The 14,792-nt window shown below is 40.6% G+C and overlaps 1 protein-coding gene across 1 annotated transcript in view; it reads right to left on the bottom strand.

Moving 5' to 3' along the window:
- Window positions 1–58: 58 nt before the first annotated feature.
- The window catches only part of LOC111266583 (uncharacterized), a 32,751-nt gene continuing 18,017 nt past the window's right edge, over window positions 59–14,792 (bottom strand). Inside the window, exons 3-11 of the mRNA XM_022844176.2 lie at window positions 8,958–9,144; window positions 7,015–7,158; window positions 6,577–6,715; window positions 5,437–5,743; window positions 4,729–4,941; window positions 3,864–4,445; window positions 2,553–2,958; window positions 2,105–2,322; window positions 59–1,893 (exon numbers count right to left, since the gene is read on the bottom strand). Of these exons, the coding sequence (XP_022699911.1) occupies window positions 1,678–1,893; window positions 2,105–2,322; window positions 2,553–2,958; window positions 3,864–4,445; window positions 4,729–4,941; window positions 5,437–5,743; window positions 6,577–6,715; window positions 7,015–7,158; window positions 8,958–9,144 (2,412 nt within the window). The 3' untranslated portion in view covers window positions 59–1,677. The remainder of the gene's footprint in view (window positions 1,894–2,104; window positions 2,323–2,552; window positions 2,959–3,863; window positions 4,446–4,728; window positions 4,942–5,436; window positions 5,744–6,576; window positions 6,716–7,014; window positions 7,159–8,957; window positions 9,145–14,792) is intronic.

Here is a 14,792-nt window from a genome sequence, read left to right as displayed (position 1 = left end):
TAATTAGTATTTATTTATGATTGCTCCATAGATGAACGCTATAGAGTACTACTATTAATTATAATATTTCTAGGTATATTTTGTTATTGATTAAATATTAAATATCATTTTATTTTGTTACTGTCGACTATAGGATGACGTCACCGGTATTTGTTGCGGTCGTTTTTTGTGTTGTATTCATTATAGGTCATCTGTCCGATGCATCATCCAACTTCAACGTACGAAAATAGTACAATGGAAGCGCCAGTTCGGCGTTTACTAGCGCTTAGCTGTTTTATGTCCCTAGGTAACGTCCAATGAAACTCAGGCCCCTCGTCGGCCTCGACATTTACTCAACTCCACTATCTTATTCATTCAATGACTGTTCCCGTTTCACGTCGTGTATTTTTCCATATGGTTCCATATCTATCATTTAAATCACCTTTTATCTTAATTCTGGGAGTTCGACAGCTTTCACTGCTCAAAAGCTATTACGTAGGTAACGTTATGTTGACCCCATGGAAACGTAAGAACGGAAGCCTACAAAATTTACTTAGTTCATAATAAGTATGGGCTTGGCATCTGGCATCGAAGCCCTGTGTCAAGATAATTCCTCATGCAGGTAGGGTAATGACAATAGGTATTTTGAAAACACAAAATCCGGAGACAAGTCTGGCCTTGGTTGATGATTACTTGTCCTACAGTTCGTTTTTGTGTATTTATTATATTATCTATTGTTTAGGTAACAGCCTCCAATTCTAACTCAGGCAGCGAGAACTTCGCCTGAAACTGCCACCTTAGCTGCACCTAACGACAATCGCATACGTTTTATCGAGCTACATCAACTCATAACTGCCGGAAGTATTAATCCCCATATAATATGCTCATAATATGATGAGGTCTGTTTCCACTACTTTTTTGTGCATCTTCTAAATCGCGATGCAGACTTCTTTCTATTTTATGTTGCTTCAGCGTTCACTGTGGGTAACTTCGAGTCCTCGTTGACATTTGTGACTCCTCCGTCCGTTTGTAGCGACTATTTCAAAATCCATTCTCTAACTCTATGCATGCAGTATACAGGAAAAAGTTACTGGTCGTTTATGGTTTTTCGCTTTCATTATATACAAAAATGAGGACAGAGAGGCGATCGCACTATAGGTTTGTGTCCCTTTCTTTGAACATATGTATAATACGTGAACTGAATGTGCCCCGTCTACATGTTGCAATCGGCCAATGTCACAGATTCTCATCAATCAGTTGCTTCTTTTGCCGTTAAACAGAGCTATTTGGTGTGTGCGTCATCGGTCTGTGTTTTTTTTATTATTTGTATTCGTGTCTGAGTGAAATTACGGCATTAGTAGATGGATGTAGATCATTATTGACCTCTTGTGTACGTCGTCGACTTGCAACATTTTTGATAGTTGAGGTTTTTGTCCCCATTTAAAAGGCTCTACCAGACTGCTTCTTTTGAACGATGCATTTTTGGCCGCACTGTTGGGCTTAACGGAAACTCCTGTCGGGGCTTCTTACGTTCGTTCCAAATAGGCTAAAATCCGGCTTCTCGTAGTAAGTGAATGGGTCAAATAGTAGCACGTCCTAACCCAGTGCCTACATCGGATTATCCGAGGCTGGTGTCTTCGTCAATCTGGGTGGTTCCCAACTTTTTACGCTAGCTATAGACCGCTTAAATTTGGTGGTTCAAACCCACTGATGGGTACGTTGTTTGTTGGCTTCGATCTGGGCGGCCCAAGGCTCTAAAAGGTAGACGAGTCCGCCCAGGATCTGACAACTGCCCAGGATCGCGTAACAGACGAAGAAACTGTTAGTCTTCTCAAGCACATAGCCGATAAATGGGCCACCAGCTAGGCCTGCGATACCCGTGCACATCGTCGCCATGGAGTGTGCTTTTGCCACCTTTAGAAATAGTGGAAGGAAAACAAAGCAAATTGGAAAAATATAAGCATCTAGCATAAACTAGAAAAGAAGCGAAAGGGAAACAATACGGCTGGATTTAAGCCCATAGGAATTGCAATTTGTTGAAAGTGTCATAAAGGTCATCCACAGTTAATAAATAGCTATACGAGACGATTTTTCGTAAACTGGAAGTTTCGTTCATGATACAAACCATTTCATTGCCAAATGCATCAGCGAACAGTGCAACGGTTAAACCGATATAGGCTCCGGACGCGAGGCCAAAACCGGAGGTGCAAAGTAGTAATTGGACGTAGGTTTTGGTTAACGGCATGAAGTAAGCCACGAGACCCGAGAGGAACATGCCAGCCATATAAAAGTACTTCCGTTTGCACAGATGCAAATCTGACAACCACGCACAACCGATACGGCCTGGAAGAAGACACGCCCACGAAAAAGCCGAACAAGATAAGCTAATGAATATGCTCCCCACTACGGAATGGCAGATCCTATCTCAAAGAGGTTACGATTATATTTCCAATTTGGGAGGGTGTTTCGGAAAGAGAAATATAGTAGTATAATAATAGAGATGGTTATTGGAAAATGCTGAAATTGACGTTTAGAGGGTTTAACAAACTCTACAGTATGTATATGATACTAACCGACAACGTCGGCAAACGCAAGGAAGGAAAGACAACGGGCAGAGTCAGACGTGGAAAAGCCGAGCGATCGGGCATACAGCGGCGTATACATTTGAATGGTAGGGTAGCCGATATTATGCAGGAACAAAGGGACCATCATAACATAGAAGACGCTCGAGTGGAAGAACGAAAAGTCCAAGTACTTGTTTCCGCCACTGTGGCCTCCAGGTCGATTGAGACGCGCCGAGGGGGGCGGGCGGTTTCGGGTTTTCGCAACGCTGCCGCCACGTGCAAGCGTTATGCCATCGCCAGTAGCAGGTTTTATTGAAACGTTCGTAGAATTTGTTCTATCAATTGTTAGCTGCTTTCGCCGACTAGCCGAACGAGCTTGTGATCCGTCAGTTAGCACTATAGGTACCTCATTTACCTGCGGAAAATAAAAAGGAGCTAAAATCACTATCCTTGTCCACGGAATCAAATAAACCTAAAAGATGTATCTACAATATAGTAATGATTATTGGCGGCATAGCTATTTCACGATAACTGTTATAAGTTAAGGTTATGAGATCTTAGAGCTCTGACGGTTTGAATACTTATCATAAAGGTTGATATAATTTGAAATAATGAGACTGTTTAAACAACCCAGGCTCAACTATACGTCGGTTGTGGTATAAAAGTTGTTGATAACTAATCAACAAATGTGGACGATTATACAGACAATCCGCACCGATTATACAGATCATAGATAGATGTACATTTCTTTAAAGACACCTTACAGACACACATAGCAGACACAAGAGTCATCCGTATCCTGTGTTGTGAACGCATATTGTTCCTGTATGGTAACTATTTTCTTTTTTATGGAACTTTCATCAACTCATGTCTATTTAGTAGTTTAGTATATATTATAGAAGTCGTATGCAAAGCTAATCAGCAAGGAAGGCAAAGTTTTTATACCTTAACGTCAAGGCGAAGTGTCATTTTTTTGGTAAGCAAGCCTCAGCCATGTTTGGTAAACCAGCAGGTATTAGCAGCAGGTACATGGACCCTCGCCCCACCTCCCGAAAATACATGTTTTGAGTATATGTCTGTTGATACTGTCTCAGTTAGGTATTGCTTCAAATGGCTGGCCTCCCAATATGAAATGAAGTGTTTCTACGTGGAGCTCCGAACATAAACCAGCACGACTCCTCCATTCCATAATATAAGCCAATAACGCTAAGCCATGTTTAGCATTTTTGTAGGCCTTCCATACTGGACAATAATTTACTTCTGTACATATGACTAGTCGCAAGCATAGACCAAGAAAGAAAAAAAATCTCCACTACTTACTTGTTCCATTGCCGCAGTCGCCACGTTTTCGAGCGTCGGCGTAACCGCTTTTTTCGGTTGAAGTATGACCTCGAGTCCCTTGGCTCCTTGGACCGGAACAGCAGGTCCATCGGCGTTAGTTTTAACTTCACCACCGGCTGCACTTCCAGCTTCAACATGTACAGTACCTGTGCCAGCTGTTGAAACCCCTCCGCTCGCTGCCAGCAAGCCTGTTATATCGATCCTGAGGTCACTCCGGGCTCTCACAGTCTCGTAGACATCATAATCCTCCTCATCCTCAGAATCGTCGTCGCTCGCGGAGTCCGCAGTTAGTCCGTAAAGTTCTCCGTCAGCTTCATCTTCGTCGTCGTAGTCGAGGTTGGTGATATCCTCAACGGTGCCGTACGACGGGCCTAAATGGAACGTCGACAAGTAGACGAATGACGACAGCGACGCTGTACTCTGTGAAAAAATCGACTGATGGTCGAGGCTCTGCTGAGTCTCAAGCGGACGATTGTGTTCCTTTACTCTTTGCTCTTTTTTGCGTTGACTCGCAGTGCTTAACGGCAATGGTGGAGGGCTTGTCGATGGTTGAGACTGTACCTGCACACGAAAAGAGGTCTTGAGATTACAGTGAACATTTGGCTTGTTAGGACAGTAAATGTGTTCCAAGCTCTATAAATTATTTTTTACAATTTTATTGTTAATCGATATTTGTGTTTTCAGAATGTGGCTTAAGTTATGTGGCAACCTAGCCCATAGTAAATGGTGCAAACCACGTACAAGGGGTGCAAATCAATAATAACGAGCACCGAGCTGAAAGGCGCTCAAGTGGAAAGACAGTGAGAAACTATTTTATACTCCATTCAAAATCTGTGTATTTTACCTCGAAGGTCGACTGTACACACGGTACGGAGATGTCTGGAACACTAGTTGAGGAACTGACTGGAGGCAAATAGGGTGGCGCTGAAGCCGTTGATATCGGAACCGGGCTCACCGATGATGCTGGAGCCAAAGGCGTCACAGAAAGTTCCGTTGGCTGAGTACTGGGTTGCGGCGGTGCGCTAGCTAGTGATAGAACGAAATCACTAGGGGCTTCCTGAAATGCAATTAGGTCATGGCCATCAATCAATATAACTAGTGATCTATCTTAATTATAGAAATTTTTGTTGGTGTGTATTCGTATCGAACTGTTTCCGTCAGGTGTAAGACATATTGCCGAAAAAAATTTACAACGCTTCTACTGATAAGAAACAATCATGCATTACATTCTATGTAATTTCGATTCCTTATTAAGTACCTGATTTTGAGGGTCGCTGCCTTCTTTAATTAAAAACCTTTACTTCGTTTATCGCCATTCCAAACCATCCTTTACAAAATTTTATTAGCTCCGGAGAATCCTTATTGCCCTTAATCTTCGCTTGCATCATATTTCTAAAGTGATCAATTCAGGTTACATCATGTATTGGTGTGTCTCATAAGCTGTTCCACTTATATCAAACATCAACAATAATAACGCCGCATTTTCCCGGTTAGATGATATCACTTTATGTACACCTCACATTTAGAATCGCGTGGCTGATTGATTACCAACCTCTGGAAGTACTCCATTAACGTACTCTTGCTCCCTTACATCAAACATAAGTGGCGTAGTTGCGGTATCAGCGGTGGACGAGGGCGTTCGCGCACTTAGAGAAGGAATTGGTCCGGTGTTGGGAACTCCCTGTGACGTTTGCGGAAAACGTGGACCTGTCGACATAACGCGACTTTGCCGTTTCAGTGCGGCGACGTACGCTGTCGTGGATTCTACGGGTCGCCAAAGCATCGCTCCAACCGCCGCATTCAAGAGAATCCCACCCATAATTAGTAGCCCGCCGTGTAACGAATATTCCGAAAGTAAACTGCAATATTTTTATTGACACAAATGAAAAACATAGGCCAAAAGGGATTATCGACACGTGAAACTAACATAACTCTAACTAACATAAGCAAAATAGCAGGGATACATGTCGCTTGATAGCACTGCATCTACTCGAAGTTATGTCCTTTCCGGGTGGTAGTACACATGAAGTCAGAGATCTGGTGAGCTTCGAGTTCGCAAACATATCTATGACAGCGTTTATTAAAGTGTGTATTAAAGCGTTCATGTTCGTTTATACACAATAGTTTGAGTTTTGAGTACGATTTTTTGCATGAAACTGGCAATTTTTCCACTCATTTTTTATGCGGTTGTTGCTGCGGTCCGCGTTCGCAAACACCTTTAAGTTTATCAAGCCAAGAAGCTTTACGATATTTTATATGCAACTCTATTCCCTATATTTCTACTCAATCTATCACAGGAGTTGTGTACTATTGTAACACCGTTTCCGTACTTACATAATTATATGGTATATATAAGGTAATATACGTACGTATTCTGATATGCGTTTTACTATTTCTAATTTGGCTTTGTTGAGCCCGCATAACTATGTCTTGTTTCGTGTAACAGCCGCAAGCAATATATATATATATATATTTTTTTTTTATAATTATTTATCTACAGCCGACTGGTGGCTGCAAGATGCTTAGCAAGATCTTCGAGGTTCACTGTACTGGTAGCGCGATGGCTATGCATAACGTTGCTTGTTATGAATCTGACCTTCGGCACACCGGTGTATTTGTTATACTGTTTGCTATACCAAAAAAGTGGGTACTTAAGATACGTGATGCGAGTATTCTGCATTGATCCACTTACTGGTCGGCTATAATGGGCATGAAGATACCGCCAAGAGAGTTTCCTGCCATTCCCAGTCCGTTGGCGAGACCTCTCCTTCGATCGAAATACTTGGCGATCATAATCACTCCAGGCGTAAAGGTGAAAACACACGCCAGTCCTGCAAATGTATGGGTACACGTTTAGATTATTGCTACTACCATCATAAGCTGTTATTTCGAACTGCGCATAATTACTACATGACAAAAATGATGTAAACGGGTACTTAACCAAGACGATTATTGGCTTAAGTTTTATTACTTTGAAACGCTAATGAGAGGTTAAACCATTCAGTAGTTCGGAGCTTAAACACCGTCCCCAATGCTTTTGTTACGCGTGATTTAAATTCGGAACAGGGAACGATCAAGAAAAAGGAATATGCCAACAAAGTAACGTAAATGCATGTTTTTGCTAACTTACCCATAAGCATCCCATATGAAAAGTAGAGATGAGTTAGAGTCTTTGCTTGAGAACTGAGACTCATGCCCGCACAAGCGATGGCTGCCCCACAGAACGTCACTGTTCGAGGGGAAAATCTTTCCGCGAGTATTGAGGCAACTGGAGCTAAACAATGCGAGAGAAGAGTCGAACCCCCAAAACAACAATAGGATAGCATTGCAAAAAACTACGATTAGTGAAATTTACAGGTGACAGTTGGTCGGACTATTGACGTTCAATGGAACTAAGTCGTTACAAATCTAATGGTCGTTTACGCTCATTACCGCGTTTTTATATTGTGATTAAGTTTTTGCCTAGCCACGTGTTTTTTATCCTGTCTGCTCTTGAAAAGCTACAAGCTTTTGCCATTGCTTCCATTGCTCCCTTTTCCAAACTTATCGTCTGCTAATGGCCAAGTAATACGAACCATCAACAAAAGAACTGTTCCTTAGGGCTCCAAGGATAGGTGTGCTGGGTATCCGTTGTTTCCAGTTGTTTCTTATTAATATCACAATGCTGCCAAAACAAATCCAGAATAAGTGATGAATTCTACAGGGGAGAGGACTATTTGAAAATGGCTTGGTAAATTTGGAAGTGGCATGTTCAAGCTCAAGGGCACCCAAGTTTCCTCGAAATCGCTCTGAGCGACCTTCGAATGGGGATAGTTGCTGATAAAGTCATCCTGCTCCGCTATCGAGTCCTCATCGTACGAGAGAACTGCGAGAGGAACAAGCGGCAACGAACGCCTTCTGTGTCCGGTAACATCAATTGCATATGCAACGCATCAGAGTTAGAAAAAGCTGTTTTTCGCTCTTACGACCAATCAGTCGCAGGCTTATGACGTGGGCCTATGCGTACTTGCTTCAAGTGGAAATGCTCAAGTAACGATTCGTGCTCGTTATGATTATATCTATCGTATGGAACAAGGCCAATATCTGCTGCACGTGAACTAGCAAATATGGTAGTAGACGGCAACCGAATTCGTACGGCGTGGAGTGGACCTCGATCTGTCATCAACATCTCAAGTTCGAGGATCTTCGTTCTAATACATATCTTGGCGCACTAAAAATGCAGTTTAACGAATCAATGTATCATAGACGTGCTTTACTTATCCAAGATATATACCAAAATAAAGTAATTACGTCTATATATAGTGTAGCCAGCTTCTATGTCCGATAGAGATTTCCGTCGGCAGAACAATTACACGATGGCAAACAGTTGTCGACAGTATCAAATAAACATAGCATTGAATTTAATATTTTTGTAATTGATTAGAAAACACAAAAAAACAGCATCGCGAGTAGGAGAGTCTTAATGGGCACGACTTGTGGAGTGGAACATTCGGACTCCGTCTGAAGTTGCTGAGTCCGTCTCCTTCGTTTTAGAATTTTATTTTTGCCGTTGCATCCTAAGAGATACAAAACTATAACAATGGGTACAAGTGCTATTGCATATCAGCCGTGCCTTCTCGGATGGCTATGTTCTAATACAGTATAGACGGAAACGCTAATTTCAAGGCTTAAAGGGCCAATAGGGCCGAAGCTACCCTGAGAAAATTAGCGAAACTTCAGCTAACCTCAACCTCTACCTTATATAATGCTCTCTACTTGCACTCAAACTACTTCAAAGATACACCTGTATCAGAGCAACGCGTGTTGGGATACACGCACCAAAAGAAACAAGCAAGAATATCACATTTGTCCGATCGACCAGAACCTTGATTGAAGATTTTTCGCTTGCGTTTATATAAGAAAACACGTTTGACGTGGATTAGATATACAGAAAGTGAGAGAGTGCAGCGCAAGGGTGCTTTACAGATGAGAATGACGTGAGCTTACGACGTTTCATTTAAGTATAAAATAGACAATCCGTTTTATATATACTGCTCGGTTGGCTTCTGAGGAAAGTCCCATTTAATTACTTACCAAAACCCAGGAAAAAGGAGAATTGTATGGACTGAATCCACGCCACTGTCGATGGCTTTTCGTTGAAACGTTCGATGAACGTACTAATGTAAACTCCAAATGTTTTTGCGTGTCCAATGATGAGGATATTGCCGATTACTACTCCCAGAAGCACCATCCAACCCCAACCACCATCTGGAGGTGGAAGCTATGACAGAGAAAATCAAAAGGCAAACATTACGTTAAAAGGGCATTCACAGCTAACGAGACCACACGTCCGCTTAGAATGACATTAACACTTCCATTCCATTGATTAGTATGATATCAACAAGTTAGCACTTTTGACCTGGATGCTCGGCATAAGTGACTGGGTTTGGAGGAGTAGATGTCAATCTATATAAAAAAAATCTGTATAAATAACTAATATATGATTGCTCAACACACTTGAAAAAATAAACAATTTCCTCAAGGACCTGATTGTATGTTGAAACAGCAGGCCATCTAGATACGATCTAAGGGACACGTCGCCATCACCTGGGCCATTCAGTGTAACGAAGAGTCCCCAGGAGTTCTCTCGATTGGCTACAGAGCGGGAGCCACGACCCGGCTACAAATGACTCATTCTTAAAACTAATTCTCAGATGCATAATAAAATCTAGTGATTGCATCTGAAATCCATGCATCTGTGACCCAGTCCAGATTGACTTATGCCAAGTATTCATCCGAATTTACGAGGCTGCCAAGGTACCATCTTTCTGTTCTTTCCCTCTCCCTTTTACTTCTATTTATCTCGAATTCTCTCTCTCTCTCTTTTTTTCCATCTATATGCTTCTTCTCGTCCCATCTTTTTCTCTCCGTGTCCTTTTCTCTCTCCTTTCAGTGACCTTTTCTGCCGCTCCTATTTCATCCTTTCTCTTGCGACATATGGACGTCCCCTGGCTGCTATTTGGCCACATCCTATCAGAGTAAACAATTAAAAGGAACTTTTCGCCTCGAACCAGAAACTGTGTCGTTTTAACAGCGGCTGTATTCGAAATTCTGGAAGGTTAGAAATACTACTATTAGTTCTACTGGCTTTATTAGGCCAGCCGGGTAAAATGAATTCTATTGTATTGCTTGTCTACGTGTTTTTACTAGGGTTAATATAGCACGCCTCTACTACCAGAAAGGCATTTGATTTTTATGCTTACCAATATTGTATAACGACGCATTCGCTTGGAGGGTACAAGCGCACAAATTTCAAACGCATCCCTTAGCTTGAGCGATTCGATAAGCCTTTTTCTTTCATAAGTAAAACATATATAACGAATTTCGGAACCTAACAATGACTGAAGTTTTCTGGTAATCAACTAAACCTGAAATGGACAAGGCCCAAAGCCAAAATCGAGCGACAGTCTATAAATAAGTCCAGTTTTTTTCAATTTTTCAATTCCCAACGATTGTCTCAATCGAACAAACTGTTTCGGCAACCTTTTGAAACGTAATGGCCATTGCCGGGGCAAAATTTTGGCTTCCAGCATTAATAGTTCTTATGAGTAGTAAGGAATACGCATATCATAAAGATGGTGCCTTTCGTGTTGCACCCAGTGAAGCCGGAAGTCGCTTACCGAATAGTGTTAATATGCCTATGAGCTACAGAAAGTAGTCAATTCTAGGAAACCAGATCTTGACCAAATCATCTTTTAATGATTCAGGGATCAACATAGCAAAAGTACAATGATCCTGTTGTTTCCATTGTTTTACATGGCCTCTTTTAGCTGGACATGTCCATGCCTTCAACAGACATGTTAGCAGTGTCAGCGTTTCCGGATACGCTAGAGAAGCTAGCACAACGTAATTACTGTTTCATTAAGCTCGTGCTTAACGCTTATGACATTCTACATGGGAAGCACTCGTTTTTTAGTCTTTTGGATGCAAGCATTAGACTGCGCTGTGGTAAACGGTAAAAAGATGCCAGTTTATCACTGATGTGTCAGGGAACAGATATAAAAAGACATATTATTATTATTAGTTGTTTATCGAAGCATTTTTTAGGTAAGACACGACGAAGCCTTCGCATGGAGTGGAAAAACTGGAATAGAATTTACTTTTCCGCATCACTTCATAGCGAGCTGGATAACCGCATCCTGACAGGCGGTCTTGCCTCGAAAGAGAACAGTCTTCGATTGATAAACATACGCAGAGATAATGGAATAAACCTTTGAAGAAGCTTTTACTAACCTTCTATCCACAAACTTTTGGGCATGTTCTATTCTTCAATATAATAGGTTTTTGTTTTGAATTGGACCCTTTTATTTATGCGAATTATGTTGTAATGCTGTCCAAGTTCGTTGGACACGAATTGCAGACCGGACCAACAGATTTTTAAAAATCCCGCCATTTTAGAGCGAGGGGTTCTATAGGGCCAATGAGTGTGACTGAGCGCCCAGGACAGATGATATTTATCCGCGTCATTTTATAAATTATCTTAATCCTCGCTTTTCCCATTGTGATCAACATGATGCCAACCATTAAACCATTAAGTAATAGAATATACACTTTTCAAACAATGCTTGTTACTTTAAAAAAATGTCCTAACATATACGAAACCTAATGAAATTATTTGAGGCCTCAAATATACTCCATCGCTCTCACATAATGTAACGAACATGTCATTATCTCCGGTGATTATATTTATACGTTCCTGGGAGGTTTGTGACCACAGCAGCAGGGATGCCTGAGGTAACACGTATAGTGTATTCAATATTTTGTGTCATTTGCTTAAAATTATAAGGAAACTATGCTAGCCCAGCACGTAATAATTGCTTTTGTATACGGTAAAAGTGCCCTTGATTTGTGATCTTGATTACAGTAGTTCTAATGAAGATCGGCGCTTATGCGTACATCGTTACGAAGAGACTTTACAGTTATTTAAGACAATCTACCATCTATTGAGCGTATAAATTACGTTATCATTATGTTTGTGTTGGTCCAACGCAAACACTTAGCTCGTTCGGCAATTCAATGACACTATATATATATATATATAATATTATGTATATAATATTATATAAGGCAACAGTATATTGGCTTTTTACGTGACGTACATATGGTCAAATAACTGGAGTTTCGCTACTGTAAACGAAGCAAATCGCTCCGCAAAACTTTGTACGTAAAAAAAAAGAATAATTGTCTGCATAGGCTCTATAGGTGACCGACAGTTTGAACAGGCCTAGCTCATGCATTTTTCCTATTTTAAAACACATGTATATTTATAGTTTAGACGTATATTTGTAGAAATGTGCCAACAGGGAACCTAAACCTTTTTTTCTCAATCAGTAAGTTTAAAATGAGACTAACTAGAACTGCAACGCTAATTTCGGATTTATCTAGCGATCTCATTCTATAGAACAGGAAGTACCTATCGATTATTACGGAAAAAAATTAATGTTCGAATTATGATGCATCGTTATCAGACAAGAAGGTCGCTTGCTTTCAAAACCCATTTTGAACATAGTTGTTCAAAATGACAGCAGCTCTAGAAAATATATGGAATATATTCGAGAACACTAGCGCGTGTCTTTGCTATGCTAGCGCCTTCTGACAAAAATATAAACACAAGAATTGGTCAAAGCAGACGAGTTCGAAATAAGCCCAAGTAAAACAACGACCACTAGGAGTAAAAATATTAATACGGCTACCCCGTTGAAAAATGGCCGGGCATGTTCTTAGGTGTTTCTAATGGATACGCTGTACGTTGTACTTGAATGGGTCTTTGATATACTCGTTTCACCTCAGATAGTGCTTAATGGCTTGTTTAACGGAAGCGAACATTGGTTGCCGCGTTATAATTTTATCAATGTTAGATGTGTATGATATCAATTTAGCAACGATTACTAATGCCTGTTTTTGAAGTCGACCTTTGTGAAATTTCCTATGATAATAGTCTCTGAACCTCTGTCGGTGAGACCGATAGCGAGCTATTACAGGGAGAAATAAGATTGCGTTCTATTGTAAAAGGCAAATTTGCATAGTTATTGACTGAGCTGGAACGTTCTAGTCTCGAAGCGGAATGCAAGCTTGTTTTTGGGTTTTGTCTCCACAAAAGTCCATTTTTACAAAGCTTTCAAAGTGCCCAACAGTTCGCCAAATGTAAACCACTGCTAACCACTGTAAAATTTTCAAATAACTAGAATGATGCATGACGTGACTGTTGCTGAGCAATTTTTCTAGTCTTCGAAAAAAGGAAACCGTAATTATGAGCTCGATGGTTTTCTTTAACGCAGTAGGATTCATAAGCACCACTTTGGAACATATGGCGCGCTAGCGAAAAGGAAGCGATTTTCTAAAAACGAATTTCCACTTGTGCGTAGGCAAACGTATTTTTTGCGCTGACGACATTGAAACGTTTAATTACACAACTGAAAGTTGACATTGTTTGTGTATCAGTCATGTTAAATGCTAAACAAAATACAAGCAATATTACATTTCAAGAAATTCGTTTATGAAATCTGTGTTTTGAGCATGTCGATATACAAAGGAATAAACGTGTCTCTTTGACAAATAGAAAATATATACAGAACTTTCCCTCTCTCCTCTCCGTCTATTATTCTGTCTGTCGTAACCTATATCCTCTTTGTCTCTTTCCTTTTTCGGCACCCTTCTCCCGTCCTTTCGTTCTCCCTCTCACCCCCTCTCTAAATAGCTATTACGTTCAAGTCCCGCTTAGCACTAGAGTGTTACGTCACTCTAGAACTGCAGATGAATACAATATGGCAAATGTGTTATGGAATAGCTATGCACCTGCCCGTACCAATGGTGAGAGATGATACTTTACAAACGAAAGGACAGCAGAAAGGCTATACATGGCAACTGCAGGTTTCTTGTCCTCCTTTTATTGTTGGGCAAACAGCGTGAGGCAGTAATGATTTCAGTCAGTCATCTCCATTTTATATTATAGAAGAAACTTATCGAAAAGATTCTATTGCATACCGGACCATTGACATCTTGTAAGTCCAATGAGGTAATAGTGGTTACTGAAAAGCATAAGTAAAATCCCGATAAATATCAAGTCAAATAAGATCGTGCATTTCAGCCTCAAGGTCACGGTAGGCCTGGGGATCGGAAAAGCTCGCGTGGCCGCCACTTAATAACTCTAAACCAAGTAATTGAAAAACTAGTGGAAAACACTCTCTGTCGCACAGGCTCGCTTTGAGGCTTAAACCGAGAAAAAAAAAGACGTATTTTTTGAGTTACCAATAGTAGCAGACTTTAAACGGTAACTTCTGAGTGATGCGATCTGATAGCAGTTGCTATAATACTGTTTGTTTTTCGGATGTCTGTGGACAGGTAAGATTTACTCGTTTAAGTAAATCAGTGTAAACCAACATATCAGAAATCCCCGTCAAGTTTTACTTCAGACACTTACTTCTCTGACCGTTAATAGCCCTAACACGACTTGCTACTAAGTATTGCAGTTGACTGCTATACGTTTACAGCGGTACATAAGTTATTTGTAAAAATGATCACTAACATATAATTTAGTACACACAAGTTATCAAATTGAAGCCTTTCACATTGATTCGATCAAACTGGCCATTCAGTGCATGTTATTGAAATTTTAATTTTTTAATTAGTTTCAATACTTATTATCCTTTTAGCGACTCGTTTGTAGTATGGTTTCTTGGCCTGGTGCCGTAGAGGGGTTCAAGGCAACGTAGCCAGCATGCCGAACCTCATGAGGATATGTACATCATAGCACATATTTTTAAATGCCAAACAGACATCTGCTTTTCATACACTGTCTGCTCGAGCTAACACAAACATGTTACTAATGGTAATAGTTACTTGTAGCATAAGAGACGATCTACTTTACAG

This window comes from Varroa jacobsoni, unplaced genomic scaffold (genome assembly GCF_002532875.2).
Source record: "Varroa jacobsoni isolate VJ856 unplaced genomic scaffold, vjacob_1.0 scaffold_1100, whole genome shotgun sequence".
NCBI lineage: Eukaryota > Metazoa > Arthropoda > Arachnida > Mesostigmata > Varroidae > Varroa > Varroa jacobsoni.
This window is presented reverse-complemented; position numbering and strand designations above follow the sequence as displayed.